This window comes from Chanos chanos, chromosome 16 (genome assembly GCF_902362185.1).
Source record: "Chanos chanos chromosome 16, fChaCha1.1, whole genome shotgun sequence".
NCBI classification, from domain to species: domain Eukaryota; kingdom Metazoa; phylum Chordata; class Actinopteri; order Gonorynchiformes; family Chanidae; genus Chanos; species Chanos chanos.
Genome location: NC_044510.1, coordinates 15,157,698 through 15,174,996, shown reverse-complemented (window position 1 = coordinate 15,174,996; position 17,299 = coordinate 15,157,698). Strand labels below are relative to the sequence as shown.

The window sequence follows — 17,299 nt, the reverse complement described above, 5'->3', positions numbered from 1 at the left end:
ATACAATTAACATTAGCCAAGACTAGACATCTTTGTGATACTGGATTAGGTTGCGTAGAACATTTTATCTGTGAACAAACATGGTGGACAAGGGTGGTAGGTGCATTAATTCCTAGTTACAGTGTTATGCAATCTGTCGATCAGATAAGAGCATTGTCATGTGAAGGACAGAAGCTTGCTAATGACACAGTTGCTGCTCTGTGGCTCTTCAGTCTCACTGTATGCCGATCTTACAAAACCGCTTGGCTTCAGACTATCCCCTGTCCATCCAATGCGATACATGTTCAGTTGGCTTAGTAATCTCCTATGTGGGGTTGTGGCCTATGGCTCATGATGTGTTATATGTCCTACTGCTGATTTTGGGAGCAGTGCTGTTCCTGTACCTCACTTGGTGACTTTAGTGGTGAGGTATTCAAACTATTACTACCCTGCAATGGCAGACAAGCTACAGGCTTGCTAAAGTTTCTTTTAATACTTGTCTGAATTTGATACTTTTCTCCTCCACTTGCATGGTACGCGGACTGAAGATTTTAGATCTCCTCACTCTGAGGATGTAGATGGATAATGGACCGGCCACCTATTATATGAACGGCGGATTTGATGAATGATTTGCTCACATATTAATGTTAATCAGTGGTAATAATTGGTACTCTTAATGATCAAGAGGAAGGGGGGGGGGCGGTTGGGGACCAAGTAAAATATTCTCTGTAGAGTTAAAATTAGAGCTAGAATGAGACACACATTCAGGCACAAACACACACACACACACACACACACATCCCCAAATGCAAATGTTCACATGTCCACATGCATGTAAGACATGTATGCATCCCTGTGTCTACATATTCATGTATCGAGATATCCACCCACTCACAGAACTGAACTGTTATTCACAGATCACATGGACTCGAGGGTTAAGCAGATGACATTGGTTCTCTGTTATTGAAGCCTCTGGTTTTAGGTGCATAATTTATCTATGGTAGTGTTGTGCATTTGCGTTTTGATGTTAAAATGACAAACAGGGGTAGAGATGGTATTCGGTCTAAGTCTTCTTTATTGAAGCTCAAATGATGATCCAAGTGAAGCAGGAGCAGAGAGGAAAGAAAAGGAGACTCTCTTGCACACTGTGCACATGATATTACCCAGACTGAGTCATGCTCAGGCATAGATATACCCTAGTCACACAGGGCCTTTTGGCCTTGCTTGTCTTAGATAATGAATATCTGAGAGAAAACTTTCTGGTTTGTCTACCAGACCCTCAGGCTTATGACATCAGTAAATGACCAGGTGCAAATAACCATCTATCTACATGCGAAGGTAAAGGTTTCGTAAGGAAGACTTTGTAAGTGTGTACAAAGGCAAACAGCTTGTTTGAGTTACGTGTGTGTCTCTTCTGACCTTAATATCATCTGGAAAATTCTGCTAGGCCCCACAGTAGACAAGGGCATAGTTCCTTGTGGTGCCTCTGCACTGTAAACTCGAATAAGTTAGCAGAACTTAAAAAATTAAGGCAACTGATTGCCCTAAAATTTTTAAGTTAATTAACTCAAAATTGAGAAGTTTTCAGAGCCAGTTTTTTAAAGTTATAATTGTTTGTACTATTTAACTGAAGCTAAATCAAATTACTGATTATATCAACTCAAACATTTTAGTAATACGTAATAATAATGTAATATTTAAATTAAAAATTAAATGAAATTACTAGAACTAAATCTTTCAAATTAAATCACTGTCTATTTCATGTTTTTCGTACAAGACTTTGTCCCAAAGTCAGGAAGCTGTTGCTGAGAGCAGGGCTTGCCCACACGCATCAGAGCACCCACAGAGAGGAACAGGATACCCATTATCCGAGGTCAGAGAAAGATTGTTAGAGAGCAATATCACCTCATCTTGCCGGGATTCTGACCTAGAAGTGTTCAGTCATTATCTCGTAGATGGTAGCTTCGCACCACTGGCTTGTCAGGCAAGGACTGCACCAGATGGAAAGTAGTTGTAATGATGACTGCAGTGACCGTTCTCTGTTTTAAAAAACTGTTTTTAATCACTGTAGAAAGTTCACTAGGTCGAATGTAAACGGAAGTGTCCCAAAATGCATAGCGACGATGACGTAAGACATTGGGACCACAAAGTCTTAAATTATAGTGACTTAATAATCTGGAGTTCATATTACTTAATCCAAAAGTGATTTTAAATTAATGAAATTTTTATAGTTTACATAACTCAAAATTGGATTACGTGTTACAACAACTCAAAAATTTCAAGTCAGTAAAATTTCTAAGGACATTGTAAGTTTACGCAAATTAATAGAATTAAGTTATTTGAACGTTCAGGTTTACGGTGTGTATATCTTTGTCCGAAGAGTTGCTTGTTTTAGTTGCAGTAACATCTTGTGTACAGTAACATCTTGTGTTGGAGCATATACTGTCCTCTCCTTCTTTGTTTGTAACCATCACTGAGCTACAATAAAACAAGACTACACCAAAATCCATCTCTGCACCTTTTTATTACTTTCACAAAAACAAATTCCCAACAGGACTGAATATGTTTGCTTATATGTAGGAGTGCACTCCAGTTGTATGAAGCTGTTATGTGCTTATAGGCCTCTTGGCTGCCTGATCAATATATAAGTTGCACCAGGATTAGTCATAATAAAGCATTGTCTACTCATATGTAAAATTATAGACATGTTTGTTCAGATTAAATGAACACATTTTTATTTCGTTATTTATGTAGTTTACAATGCTCAGTAAACACCACAACACATAAAGACACACATCTGGTTGGGAATATGTCTTTCATGTCTTTATATAACTAATAAAATGGAAATGAAACTTTTTATTATCCATGTCATAATGTGATTAATGTAAATGCTGATGAATTTCTCTGTCAAGCGGCTTTAAAATCTAGACTTTAAAATCTAGCCTTTTTGGCTGGACACATAGTGTTTCCTGAACATATATATGACCTTACTCCTAATTTCTTTAGTGTAAAGTCCGTATATGAGGGGGTTCAGAACGGGTGGAAATACTAAGACAGAAACTCCCACAGACCTGCGTAGGTAAGGTGATACCTGATTAAATCTGTGGGAAAAAATAAAGAAACATGCATTGATCTGAAATACAATAAACACCACAAGGTGAGTAGCACAGGTGCGGATGGCTTTGCTCTTTGTGTCTGCTTGTTTATTTAACAAGCAGGTAATTAGGATCTGGATGTAGGTGAACAGCACGGTGGTGTTTGACGCCACTTGGAAAGCAGCTGTCAGTACCAGACCATAGTAGTTATTGGCACTGGTATTTTCACAAATCATCTTTGTCAGAGAAAGGTTGGTACAGAACGTATCAGTTATAAAATTTCGACAGAATCGAAATCGAGTCAACATGAGGAACAGAACTCCGACGACAACGGTGTTAGAGGTCCACACAGCCACTATGATCATCCTCAGCTTGCTAGAGGTCATGACTGAATGATAGAGCAGTGGGCGGCAGATGGCCACATAGCGATCATACGCCATCACAGAGAGGATGATTATGGCACCTGTACCATAAATGTGCACAAGTATAGCCTGGATCAGGCACGCTGCTGGGGAAATGTCACGGTTCTGCCATAAGATGCTGGAGATGAGCTGTGGAAACAGGGCTGTGGCTCCCAGCACATCATTAACAGACAGGTTAAAGAGTAGTACATACATGGGCTTGTGCAAATGGTGGTCCAGGCCGATGGCCAACAGAACAGTGATGTTACAGGTTAGGATGAAGCAGTAGGTGAAGAGCCCTGCTATGAATACAGGGTAGGTGCCTGATGGAGGGATGCCTAGAGACTCCATGCGCCAAAAAGACAAAGCATTTGAGTCATTTGACTTCATGTAGCCTGTTTACAATTTCTGATCTTTCTGAGTTATTCACCTTGCTTGAAGAATACTATGCTATGCATACGGTGGTGCAGGTTTATGCCCTATAAATGGTCTGCATGCTAAATACAAGCAAGAAGACGAAAGAATTTTTACCTTCACACCTGTTTGTCTCGATGTGTTTCTATCTATTTCCTTTATGCAATGAGAAAACACTGACTTGATTAAGTAAATATTACATGTCATGAGGTCATCTGCTGTCTTCTGATGAAGACACTCCACAGTGTCATGTACTCTTATACTGTCTTTGAAGTTGGGGGAAACTGCCTAGAGAGCTACTTCAGTCGCTATAGAGACTGTGACCCACTGTAGGTTTGATGAAGTTAGACCGGGTGTTTATCAGGGACTCCAATGCTCTTAGTGCTTTATTTAGGATTATTTGTTTATTTTGTTATTTAAGTAATAAGAATTATCCCATGTGTGTGTATTAGGAGTGTGACGGTTTTGTGCCAAACCCAAAAACCATGGTTCTTTGTATAGTCCTTGGAAAATGTGTAGTGAACCATGGATTTTTTTTCATCTCAGCTCTTGTGTGTGTAGATTTTGTTTCTTTCTTTTATGTTTTTTTTGTTTTTCAAACATAATGCCAAATCACAGGAAATAAATATTCTTAATATATGAGAACATTCCACACTGATGTCAGTATGCCCTCTCTTTTTCTTCTTATTTCTCAGTGTGAGAAAATATATTCACTGTCCTTATCATGCTGTACATGTGAGCTGTAACTGAGTGGATGATTACAAAGCTGTCAAAACAGTGTCAACATTGTAACCATTTGAAATAACAACAAAACACATGATGTCAAGACTAGTTGTAAGAAGTGAACCTGTGTTTATGTAACCAGTAGACAGCATGGGCTGCACAGAGAAAGACACAAGATATAAAGGGGGGGATTCTGCCTCCCAGTCTGATGTCTAGGATGAACTGGTTAAATGGTTTAATTCACATTTGGTAATTCAGCCGCCACGGAGAGAGAGACATGTCAAGAGTATAACATCAAACTTCCCAATAAGGATCTGTGGCATCCTGATGATATTAAAAGGGCATGGGGAAAAGCAAAACGCATGAAAGATTGCACAGAGAAAACGAGATGGCTTTTGGTGGCTCTGTATAGAGTTGACCAACGTGATTTAAAAGATACACAAGAATAAAATGCAGCATGAAACGGGTCGACTACAGCCAATTATTTTCTTCAGTCTGAGCATGAAGAAAACAGGCAGCATGTCTGTGTCTGCAGTTGCATGAGCGCTGTGGCAATTTACACTGATAGCACCTGTAATAAGTCAAAACCAACATCAGTGGTGTCTACTCTGTATCTGCTCAAAAAACTAAATAATGTGGCAGAACTGGTTGATGACCCCAGGGAAAGAAGCAAGAAAGAGGATTATTCAAATGTCTAATTTGCTCTCTGACCTATGACCCTGAGATCTCAGCAGTCAGTACAAACCGGTAGAGAAGAAGTCAAAAATAAAAGCGGACAGGCCATTAGAACAATCATTCGTAAATATGTCCCCTCAGCACCAGACTTGGCCGAAAGGTATTCCTCAAAATAACAGCATCCAAGGAAAGGAGGAATTAAGACACTGGACAAGCTCCAGAAAATAAAGAGAATTTACAACTTAAATACTAGCTATACATCAAATCAAGTGAGAGGCCACAGAGCTAAGAAATGCCGTGAAAGATACGTTGGAGGATGACAACACGGATAGTGCATGGAAGCACATTCAGGACTGGTGTACAGAAAGTGCACAGTTCACTGTGGATTGGAAAAAGATTTCAGTATGTCTTCAGAAGGCAGATGAACCAGAGAAGGTCTACCTGGAGCAATTTAAACAGGTATGCATCAGCGACTCTAGATGTTGCGGTATTGTTGGAGACATAACTAAATCTGCCAACCCGTCACTGACTTCTACAGCAGTTGATGGACTAAGCTCAGACATCAAATCTCAGCTGATAACCACCTACCCAGCTGGTCAGTCTACTCTCTCACTCCACAATGTTTGATGAGTAAATGATGATTGCCTGCTTAGTGGAGATCGCAGCAACAGCGAAGCTTCAGCTACGAGCACTGGAACAAGCATTGGAAATGAATGACTTGAGTGAACAGCCTGAAGTAACCCAGCCAAATCAATCAGACAAAAGAGGCGGAACCTGCTATTACTGTGGAAAGCAAGGCCAGTAGGTCAAAGAATGTCGGAAGAAGCAAAAGGACTGACCGAGACATTCTCTGTCACACAAGCCACAGCTTCTTACTGGAGGCCCAGAACCTCTCTGGAGGACCATGGCGCCTAAATGGAGGATCAAGTAACCAAGCTGTGAGCCTTGTCACACAATTTTCACGTTTAAATCCAGAGGTTGAACAATGAGTCCTGGGGAGAGTTGCCATTCCGTCCCAGAAACTAAACTAAGTCAAGCCACTGCTTAAGAAGCCCACTCTAGACCCAGCTGATGTCAGTAGCTACCGTCCAATGTCTCCTCTACCATTTCTCTCCAAAACCCTGGAAGGTGCAGTCTATAACCAACTCTCTCCATATCTTCTCCAGAACAATCTCCTGGATCAGAATCAGTCTGGATTCAAAGCTGGTCGCTCAGCTCTGTCCTCATACTCCTAGACCTCTCCACAGCATTTGACACGGTTAACCACCAGATTCTCCTCTCATCCCTTGCTGGGCTGGGCTTCAGGCAGATGGCTTTCTTCTGGAAGATATGATTGGACTTTGGATCACTGATTTTTTTATTGATACAGGTGCTCAAGTAACTGCCATTCCAAACACCTACACACTAACTTGCAATCAAAATACAGCTTTGGGCGATTGAGTTGAAGGAACGTTCACTGTCTAATTAAGAAAGACCCTGCCTTCTGTCATTCAATTGTGTTCAAGTGACACTGATATAAGTTCAAGTGGTGGTAACACAACATCATCCATCAACAAGACAGAGGAAATGTGACCCATTATCACCTGTAATCTCAAACACCTATCTGAAATGTAAGAGAGTACAGGGGAACGATGGAGCTGTATGGAAAATGGCGCAAAATTGCATGATGATTGTGAATGGTGGAATGGTGACAGAACCGTATCTCCTTCCTGTCTCTTACCATACTTGGCTCAGCATATACACAGGGTTGGCTACATTGGAGCTAAAGCCATGGTTTCAATGGTCTCCTCAGTTTGGTATAACCCTGACTCTAGAACAGAAGCTCAGAAGGTTAAGTATGCTTGTCAAATCAGTCAAGAACACAATCCTTCTCCTGGGGCCCCAATTCCTATGTTGCTGTATTGTTGTGACCTGACCAAAGCTGTTGCTGCAGCGAAGGCCCAAGTTAAGCTCAGGGGCCACCCCATGGTGAAGACAGTAATACCATTATAGATTCCACCTGCACTATGATTAGCTCCCACTTTGGAGGCCCTATCTAATCATTATAATATCTATGTTATTGTTCTCATTACGTATTTTTTTTGTTCTTAGGAAACCAACTTGTCGGGAAGTCATGTTAGTTTGCAAGTTCTTCAGTTCACCTGAAGGGGGCAGCTTATTACACAGTTGTTTGCAGACCTCTGTCTCGCCGTAGGGTTTACTTCATCCTGTCAACAGCGACAGGGTCATGATTCTGATCCTTCAATAGAACTAGTTGCTGATCGAGTAATAGAGTTTGTGGAAGAGGAGAGAAAAGCGACTCTACACATATTTAAAGATTTATACAAGTGGAGAACTCGTGTTTATTTTTACACACAGCTCTTACAGGAACAGGAAAAACAACACATTGCAGATTACTACTTTCCCAGTGACAACGTTGCTGTGGTAATCTACTTAATGTTCAAGGTAACTCATGGTTCGAACACAGATGGGCTACTGGTGAATTCTACACAAATTCCCGTTTGGTGAGTGACCACTTCAAGTTAACTTTTGTCACTCAGTACGCATACAGGTTATGTGTGGATCTGAATACAGGTCATCTAGACTGTAAACCACATAGCCAATTTATCAGAACTCGCCCTGGAACTAGGCATCGTTATGCAATGGTGTTTCTGATACACTTCTGCTCTATATACCGCTGATTAGACGAGACCAGATTCATCGCTACCAGATTAAATGTAAGTAACCTCTCCCTGCCAAGCCTGTGCTGCTGGTCTATGACTCGCAAAGGGTCATACCAGCCAGGAGACAAGATGAAGAATTCATCATGACGCACATTATAGAGTGTTTGATTGGTCTTCAGCATTGACAAATACTCCAAAAGATAATGACTTTGAGAGCATATTGAACAAAGCATATCGGTTGTGTACCACATGTTCAGGGTGTTGGAGTGGGAATACCATGGGTAGCTCATTAAATATCAGATTTTGATACTTGCTTCCTCTTGCACACTAACCGTGGCTCTCTCAATGTCTCCTCATAATATGTCTGATTTAGGAGTAGGCAGTTGCTGTGTTCCGGGTGTGACACCAGGTGATGCCACTTACTTAAGCAATATCACAAGAGAGAGACTGCTGTTATATTGAAAATCAGCCCGGCTGCGATTTGGCCGTAGGTACGAGAACAAAGAGAACATGATGTTTCTTGCAATACAAAGGATTGTATAGTTATATAGCTGTTAATATAAACGATTACATTGATTCACCCCTATAATAATGAATACATTATGGTTACATTGTTTATCATGGTTACTACAGTGGTTAGCTTAAAGGAGAGTAGTATTTTTCCAACATTACGAGACCGCAGGCCGAGTGCCGAAGATAATCACAGCTGTGCTGATATTCAGTATAGCAGGAAGACCTCCAGTGTGATATTGCTTTTAAACAAGAGATCTACAAGCGCCATTTATTAGTTAACAGTAATGAGTGACTACAGATTATTATTTATTTGGCTCCACCAACACAAATAGTTCCGCTACCGGACTGGGAGTGGACTGTTGCCAAGCAACACAAACATTTAGCTGCACACTAGCTTGCTACTTTGTGTAGGTCTACATGTTACCGCAGACTCGCTACTTTGTATCATGTACATTTATCTGTATGTTTCCATTTATTGTACAACCAGTGAAATAAGAGTCTGTTGACAGTTGCTTTGGTGGCACCAATGATTGCTCCATCCTTTCCTGCTCTCCATGGATGGTCTCCAGTAACCTTTTAGCGAGCTTTCAGACCTGCAAGAAAAACAAGTTTTTGTTTATATTTTTTATGTTCCGTGACTCATTATAAATCACAATTCACATCGTAGTCTCTGTATGTTAAATTAAAGCATCTCACCTATGCCCGCTCACTGCCATGATCTCCCTCACCTCAAGTCTCACATCAGACAGTTTCTGTGTGGCAGTGGCCCTCAGGCTGTGGTTGGTGCAAGACGTGTGCATCCCTGCCTCTTTGCGCATCCTGGGTAACATCTGTGACTGCCTATTTTTCACTCCCAGGGGAACAGCAGTATACCAGAAGCAATCGGTCGAAGCTGTTCCCCTCCTGGGCTGCACACAGAGGACTTTGGCACCAGGCAGAATTTTGCTCAGGTATTTTTCGAGAGATGCTACCGGGCAGAGGGGATTTCCTCGCTTCTCAAACATAGCACCCCTCTGATTTTCTCTGTCTCTCTCCAGTGGGTCTTTGTGATTTTTTGTTTCTTCGTCGAATGTCACAGTGAAATACTTTGCTCCATTCTCATCACATTTAAGGATGAATGAGTCAGGTTTGAGATCCTGATTCCTCTCTTTGCTCCTGTGTCCAAAGCACAACTGAATATCGTACCAGACCTTGTTCAGTAAACCCTTTGAATTGTCTGGACTTAGTGTTGCAGAAAAATGTTTTATGATGCAATTTTCTTCAGGTGAAATCGGGTGGTGGCGTGTTGTTTTGTCTTTCCCTGCCCTTCTAATCTCTTTCACAACACCTCTGGAAACATTATTAGCTGATAGGAATTCTGGGTCCTGCATTAAATTCAATGAGCGGCTAAACGGAGGCTCGTTGATATAACGATTTAAACCAGCCTGAAGCCCAAGGTACCTGCTGATGCAGCAGAGCTCTCCTTTAGTTGACCGGATGGACTTATAAAACTGCCTCAAGACTGTATTCAGCTCGGTCTTCTTAACAGACTGAATGTCGATGTTTATACTTTTGAGACTTAGCCAAGCCTGACGACCATTCATAATTTAACTCAAATGTTATTTATGGAAATGTGTTCATCTTTGAGGTGCAAAGTTTTTTACAATCTAAGATTCCTGAATCAGACACAGAAATCACTTATCACATCATGTGAAGGTCGGCGTGGTCATTCACTCATTCTTTGAGCGGGTAGTTACACCAAAGACTCTTTTAGTTTTCTTGATGGTAGTCAAATCTTATTAGCTCGGCATTCAACTTCGAGAGTTTGCTGGTGTTTAGTGACCACACCTGGTCACCAGATGGCGTTCTTGGAACTGCAGGTATATTCTGAATTTCACATCACAATGACAAGGTAATTTCACTTGGCAGCCTAGTGTTGGTCCTGATCTAAGGACACCAGTTATGATACAATTAACATTAGCCAAGACTAAACGTTGTCATGATACTGGAAGTTCATTCGGTTGTGTAGAACATTTTATCTGTGTACAAACATGGTGGAGCACAGTATTAGGTGCATCAGTTCCTAGTTACAGTGTTATGCAATCTGTCGATCAGATTAGAGCACTGTCAGATCCTTAGAATTAGAGTGAGACACACACACACACACACACACACACACATTCATCTCCAAATGCACATGATCACGTCGACATGCACGTACATGTATGCATTTTTGCATACTCATATCCATTTATCTACACATCCATCCATTCACAGAACTAAATGGTAATTCACATGTGACATGAACTAGAGGGTTAAGTAGAGGACACTTGTTCTCTTTTATTGGTGTGAGTCTTAGGTGCATTTATCTATGGTAGACAAGGTCATAGGTTCTTGTGGTGCTTGTGTACTGTATATCTTTGCCCATGGCAGTGCTTTGTTTTAGTCGCAGTAACATCTTGTGCACAGTAAAGGTCTGTGGTGAAGCGTATCCTGTCCTCTCCTTCTTTGTGTGTAACCATCACTGAGCCACAATAAAACAAGACTGCACCAAAATCCATCTCTGCACCTTTTTATTATTTTCACAAACACAAATGCCCAACAGGACTGAATATGTTTGCTGATATGTAGGAGTGCACTCCAGTTCTATGAAGCTATGATGTGGTTATAGGCCTCTTGACTGTCTCATCAACATATAGATTGCTCCAGGATAAGTCATAATAAAACACCGTCTACTCATGTATCAAGATATAGACATGTTTGTTCAAAAATATTTTTATTTGATTACTGTATGTAGTTTATGGTATTCAGTAAATGCTACAAAACATGAAGACACACATCTAGTTGGGAATATGTCTTTTATGTCTTTACATAACTAATAAAATGAAATGAGACTTTTTTGTTATCAGTGGCATCATGTGATTGCTGAAAATTTTGATTCATTACTCTGTAAAATGGCTTCAGACTTTAGCATTTTTGTCTGGACACATGGTGTATCTTGAACATATATATGACCTTACTCCTGATCTCTTTAGTGTTAAGTCCGTATATGAGGGGGTTCAGAATGGGTGGAAAGACTAAGATGGAAACTCCCACAGACCTGCGTAGGTAGGGTGATACCTGCTCAAATCTGTGGGAAAGAATAAAGAAACATATATTGATTTGATATGTAATAAAAACCACAAGGTGAGTAGCACAGGTGCGGACGGCTTTGCTCTTTGTGTCTGCCTGTTTATTAAACAAGCAGGTAATTAGGATCTGGATGTAGGTGAACACCACGAGAGCGGTTGACGCCCCTAGCACAAAAACTGTCAGTGCCAGACCATAGTAGTTATTAACACTGGTATCTTCACAAATCATCTTTGTCAGAGAAGGGTTGGTACAACACGTATCAGTTATCAAATTTCGACAGAATCGAAATCGAGCCAACAAGAGGAACAGAACTCCAATGAGAACGGTGTTAGAGGTCCACACAGCCACTATGATCATCCTCAGCTTGCTGGAGGTCATGACTGAATGATAGAGCAGTGGGTGGCAGATGGCCACATAGCGGTCATAGGCCATCACAGAGAGGATGATTAGGGCCCCTACACCATAGAAGTGCGCAAGTATAGCCTGGATCAGGCACGCTGCTGGGGAAATGTCACGGTTCTGCCATAAGATGCTGGAGATGAGCTGTGGAAACAGGGCTGTGGCTCCCAGCACATCATTAACAGACAGGTTAAAGAGTAGCACATACATGGGCTTGTGCAGCTGGTGGTCCAGGCTGATAGCCAACAGAACGGTGATGTTACAGGTTAGGATGAAGCAGTAGGTGAAGAGCCCTGTTATGAATACAGGGTAGGTCCCTGACGGAGGGATGCCAAGTGAGTCCATGCGCCAAAAAGACGAAGCATTTGAGTCATTTGACTTCATGTAGCCTGTTTACAATTTCTGGACTTTCTGAGTTATTCACCTTGCTTGAAGAGTACTACGCTATACGTGCGGTGGTGCAGGTTTATGGCCTATAAATGGTCTGCATGCTAAATACAAGCAAGAAGACGAAAGAATTTTTACATTTACACCTGTTTCCCTTTATGTGTTTCTATGTATTTTTTTTTTAAGCAATGAGAAAACACTGACTCAGTTATGTAACTATTATATGTCATGAGCTTATCTGTTGTCCTCTGATGAAGACACTCCACAGTGTCATGTACTCTTATATTGTCTTTGAAGTTGGGGAAAACTGCCTAGAGAGCTACTTCAGTCACTATAGCGACTGTGACCCACTGTAGGTTTGATGAAGTTAGACTGGGTGTTCATCAAGGACTCCAACACTCTTACTGCTTTATTTAGGATTATTTGTTTATTTTGTTACTTAAGAAATAAGAATTATCCCACGTGTGTGTATTAGGAGTGTGACGGTTTTGTGCCAAACCCAAAAACCATGGTTCTTTGTATAGTCCTTGGAAAATGTGTAGTGAACCATGGATTTTTTTTTCATCTCAGCTCTTGTGTGTGTAGATTTTGTTTCTTTCTTTTATGTTTTTTTGTTTTTCAAACATAATGCCAAATCACAGGAAATAAATTTTCTTAATATATGAGAACATTCCACACTGATGTCAGTATGCCCTCTCTTTTTCTTCTTATTTCTCAGTGTGAGAAAATATATTCACTGTCCTTATCATGCTGTACATGTGAGCTGTAACTGAGTGGATGATTACAAAGCTGTCAAAACAGTGTCAACATTGTAACCATTTGAAATAACAACAAAACACATGATGTCAAGACTAGTTGTAAGAAGTGTACCTGTGTTTATGTAACCAGTAGACAGCATGGGCTGCACAGAGAAGACACAAGATACAAGGGGGGAATTCTGCCTCCCAGTCTGATGTCTAGGATGAACTGGTTAAATGGTTTAATTCACATTTGGTAAATCAGCCGTCATGGAGAGAGAGACATGTCAAAAGTATAACATCAAACTTCCCAAGAATGATCAGTGGCATCCTGATGATATTAAAAGGGCATGGGGAAAAGCAAAACGCATGAAAGATTGCACAGAGAAAACGAGATGGCTTTTGGTGGCTCTGTATAGAGTTGACCAACATGATTTAAAGATACACAATAATAAAATGCAGCATGAAACGGATTGACTACAGCCAGTTATTTTCTTCAGTCTGAGCATGAAGAAAACAGGCAGCATGTCTGTGTCTGCAGTTGCATGGGCGCTGCGGCAATTTACACTGATAGCACTCGTAATAAGTCAAAACCAACATCAGTGGTGTCTACTCTGTATCTGCTCAAAGAACGAAATAATCTGGCAGAACTGTTTGATGACCCCTGGGCCTAAGAGGACAATGAAAGAAGCAAGAAAGAGGATTATTCAGATGTCTAGTTTGCTCTCTGACCTATGACCCTGAGATCTCAGCGGTCAGTAAAAACCGGTAGAGAAGAAGTCAAAAATGAAATTGGACAGGCCATTAGAACAATCATTCGTAAACATATCCCCTCATCACCAGATCTGGCCAAAAGATTTTCCTCAAAATAACAACATCCCAGGAAAGGAGGAATTAAGACATTGGACAAGCTCCTGAAAATAAAGAGAATTTCCAACTTACATCCCTATGATGTTTGTCGAATATTCGCTGTACATCAAATCGAGTGAGAGGCCAGGGAGCTAAGAAATGCAGTGAAAGATCAGTTGGAGGATGACAACATGGATAGTGCATGGAAGCACATTTAGGCATAGTGTACAGAAAGTGCACAGTTGACTGTGGATTGGAAAAAGATTTCAGCATGTCTTCAGAAACCAGATGAACCAGTGGAGGACTACCTGGAGTGATTTAAACAAGTATGCATCAGCATCTCTAGATGTTGTGGTACTGTTGAAGACATAACTAAATCTGCCGACCCGTCACTGACTTCTACAGCAGTTGATGGACTCAGATGTCAAATCTCAACTGATAACCACCTACCTAGCTGGTCAGTCTACTCTCTCACTCCACAGTGTTTCATGAGCTAATGATGGTTGCCTGCTCAGTGGAGAGCACAGCAGCATTGGAACGGGCATTGGGAATGAATGACTTGTGGGAACAACCTAAAGTAACCCAGTCAAAGAAATCAAACAAAAGAGATGGAACCAGTAGCCAAGAACCTCTCTCTGGAGGCCCATAGCCCAACACCCTGCCTCTTGTCATTTACATTGGACCTAATGTACTTGCAGCAACCATTTGGACTGGACCAATGAAACAGGCCTTGCAGGGAATGGACATTCTTATCCAGACCAGTTTGGGAGTACATTTTAAATATGGAACAGTTAATTGGCTCTTACTGAATTTAACCATGGCAAACCTGGCTAACCATTCAATTTGGGTGAGGACAAAAATGATTATGGATGTTTGAAAATGGAGCCGGTAACCTTTACTGAGTCCCCACCACGTTCAACTAGGAGATATCCTTTAGGTATACAGGCTGTCCAAGGAATTTTACCAGTAGTCAAACAGCAAAAGAGAAAGGAATATTGATTCAGATCTCCAATGCCAAAAACAGCCCCATGTGGCCAGTTAAGAGGGACAACAAAGAGCAGCATGAGCAGGACATGCTGAAACCATTTGGTTAGACCATTTGGTGAAACAGTGACACAAAGCAAGTCTGAAAAAAGCACAGCTTTGTCAACCAGAAATGACCTACTTAAGCCAAAAGATCTCACAAGGATAACATGAAATCGCCCCAGACTGGAAGACGGCTGTCAAATTGCGACAGTTATGATCTTTCTTTGGTCCATGTAATTACAGCAGGATGGATGGTTTTGCTGAACTCACTCAACCGCTGAACAATAAACTCAAGAGTAATCCACACCCAGAGGATTAATTGATTTGGACAGATGATAAGAGTGAAGGGACAGAAGGGACCTAGGACAACCAGGATTCAAACCCAGGGCCTTCTTGCTGTCAGGCAAGAGTGCTAACCACCGAGCCACCGTGAAGCCCAGTAAACCTGCAAATAATGAGCATGACTGCTCTGGAATAATATAGGCATCTCTGGAAGGCATCAAACAGATCAAAATGACTCCACAACAAAACCCTTACCCAGTGCTGTTTACCGGTGGATCATCAATGACAGGATGGGTGGTGACCTTGAGTCATGAAGTCATAGCTAGTGGCTCTTTACTGGTGGGTACTTCAGCCCAACGAGCAGAGCTTCATACACATCGTACACTTCATACAAGTGCTGAGAGAGGCCAAGGGAAGCAATATCTGTACTGATTCCGGGTATGCCTTTGAGGTGGTCCATCACTTTGGAGCCCTATGGAGACAAAGAGGATGCCTGACAGTCACCAGAGCACCAATACACAATGGACAAGAGGTAGCCCAATTGCTAGATGCCCTCAGCCTTTCCACCATGGTAGCAGTATTTAAGGTCAAGGCCTATTCTAAGGAGGAGGAAGAGGCAGGTAGGGGAAATGCAGTAGCAGATGAAGTTGCCAAAGATGCCACAATGAGGGGTGACACTGATAACAGTTCAAGTGACACTGATATACGTTCAAGTGGTGGTAATACAACATTATCCATCAACAAAACAGAGGAATTGTGACCAATTACCATTTGTAATCTCAAACACATATCTGAAATGCAAGACAGCACAGGGCCAGAGGAACGAATGATGATTGTGAATGGTGGAAAGGGGACAGGACCATTGCTCCTTCCTGTCTCTTACTATACACAGGGTTGGCCACATTGGAGCTAAAGCCATGGTTTCAAGGTTCTCCTCAGTTTGGTATAACCCTGACTCTAGAACAGAGGCTAGGAAGGTTAAGGGTGCTTGTCAAAACTGTCAACAACACAATCCTTCTCCTGGGGCCCAAGTGGGGTCCTATGATGCACTACCTGGCCCCTTCAGACAGTTACAAGAGATTATATCACTCTGCCAAAGGGAAAAGGGAAACAAGATGTCCTAGTCATTGCAGATAAATTCTCCAGATGGATAGAAGAATATCCTACAAAGACAGGAGTGGCTACTCACACTGGGGACTCCCTGACTCTGTAGACTCAAACCAAGGTACACATTTCACAGGAAGTTTGTCAACTATGAGGTATTTATTTGTCCCTACTTTGCGCTCACCACCCACAATCATCTGGAATGGTGGAACGGGCCAGTGACATCCTGAAACGACAATCAGAGCCAGCCCCACACATAGGCAAACTAAGTGGCTGCTTAGGGCCCCTGTGGCCACTAGAAGGTCCCCAAAGAATGCTTGAAATGTCCCACAAGAGAGCTTGAATTTTATTTTTTTGTGATATGTCAAGGGTAATCATGCAAAAATGTAATATTATGTTATTTTAGAGGGGAAGTATCAGCCGCCTGCACTAAAGTGAGGAATGTGGAGCATCTTATGAAGTTATACTTTAGTATAGGTTTCACAAATAACGAAATACTTAATCTTTTGACACATCATTACTGGATTATCATATGCTGACTAGACTGATGTGTGTGGCACAGCATGATGCCTGACACAAGCAGCAGTTGACAGAAGCAGGCTCAGGCTGCCATTGACTGTCCTCTTGCCCGTTTTGATGGTTGCTGGTAAAATATTTTCCTAAAAATTATGTTTTTTTTTCTGGAAATTTTACAGTTTTATTCTCATAACGTTATGATATTTTATCTTGTCAAATTACGACTTTATTCTCATAATATTACGACTTCATCCTGATTAAATTACGATTTTATTCTCGAAATATTATGGCTTTTTTTCTCAATTATGACTTTATTCTCGTAATAGTAGAACCCTATTCTCGGAATCTCCGATTTATTTTCCCTCAATGTGGCCCTAATACTCTGTTATAGTTGTTCTGCAGTTTTGTGTGTTGCAAATTTTTTA

General features: G+C 41.3%; 2 protein-coding genes across 2 annotated transcripts; both read right to left on the bottom strand.

Moving 5' to 3' along the window:
• Positions 1–2,917: 2,917 nt before the first annotated feature.
• LOC115829235 (olfactory receptor 52E4-like) lies at positions 2,918–3,865 on the bottom strand. The gene has a single exon (XM_030793295.1). It carries the CDS (start codon positions 3,863–3,865, stop codon positions 2,918–2,920), a length of 948 nt encoding a protein of 315 aa, XP_030649155.1.
• A 7,544-nt stretch (positions 3,866–11,409) lies between these two features.
• Positions 11,410–12,357, bottom strand: LOC115829234 (olfactory receptor 52K2-like). Its single transcript, XM_030793294.1, has one exon. The coding sequence runs from the start codon at positions 12,355–12,357 to the stop codon at positions 11,410–11,412; it is 948 nt and encodes a 315-aa protein (XP_030649154.1).
• Positions 12,358–17,299: the final 4,942 nt, after the last annotated feature.

Excerpts from the sequence above, each read along its gene's own strand:
- LOC115829235 (XM_030793295.1), bottom strand. The coding sequence starts at position 3,865 with ATGAAGTCAAATGACTCAAATGCTTTGTCTTTTTGGCGCATGGAGTCT.
- LOC115829234 (XM_030793294.1), bottom strand. The coding sequence starts at position 12,357 with ATGAAGTCAAATGACTCAAATGCTTCGTCTTTTTGGCGCATGGACTCA.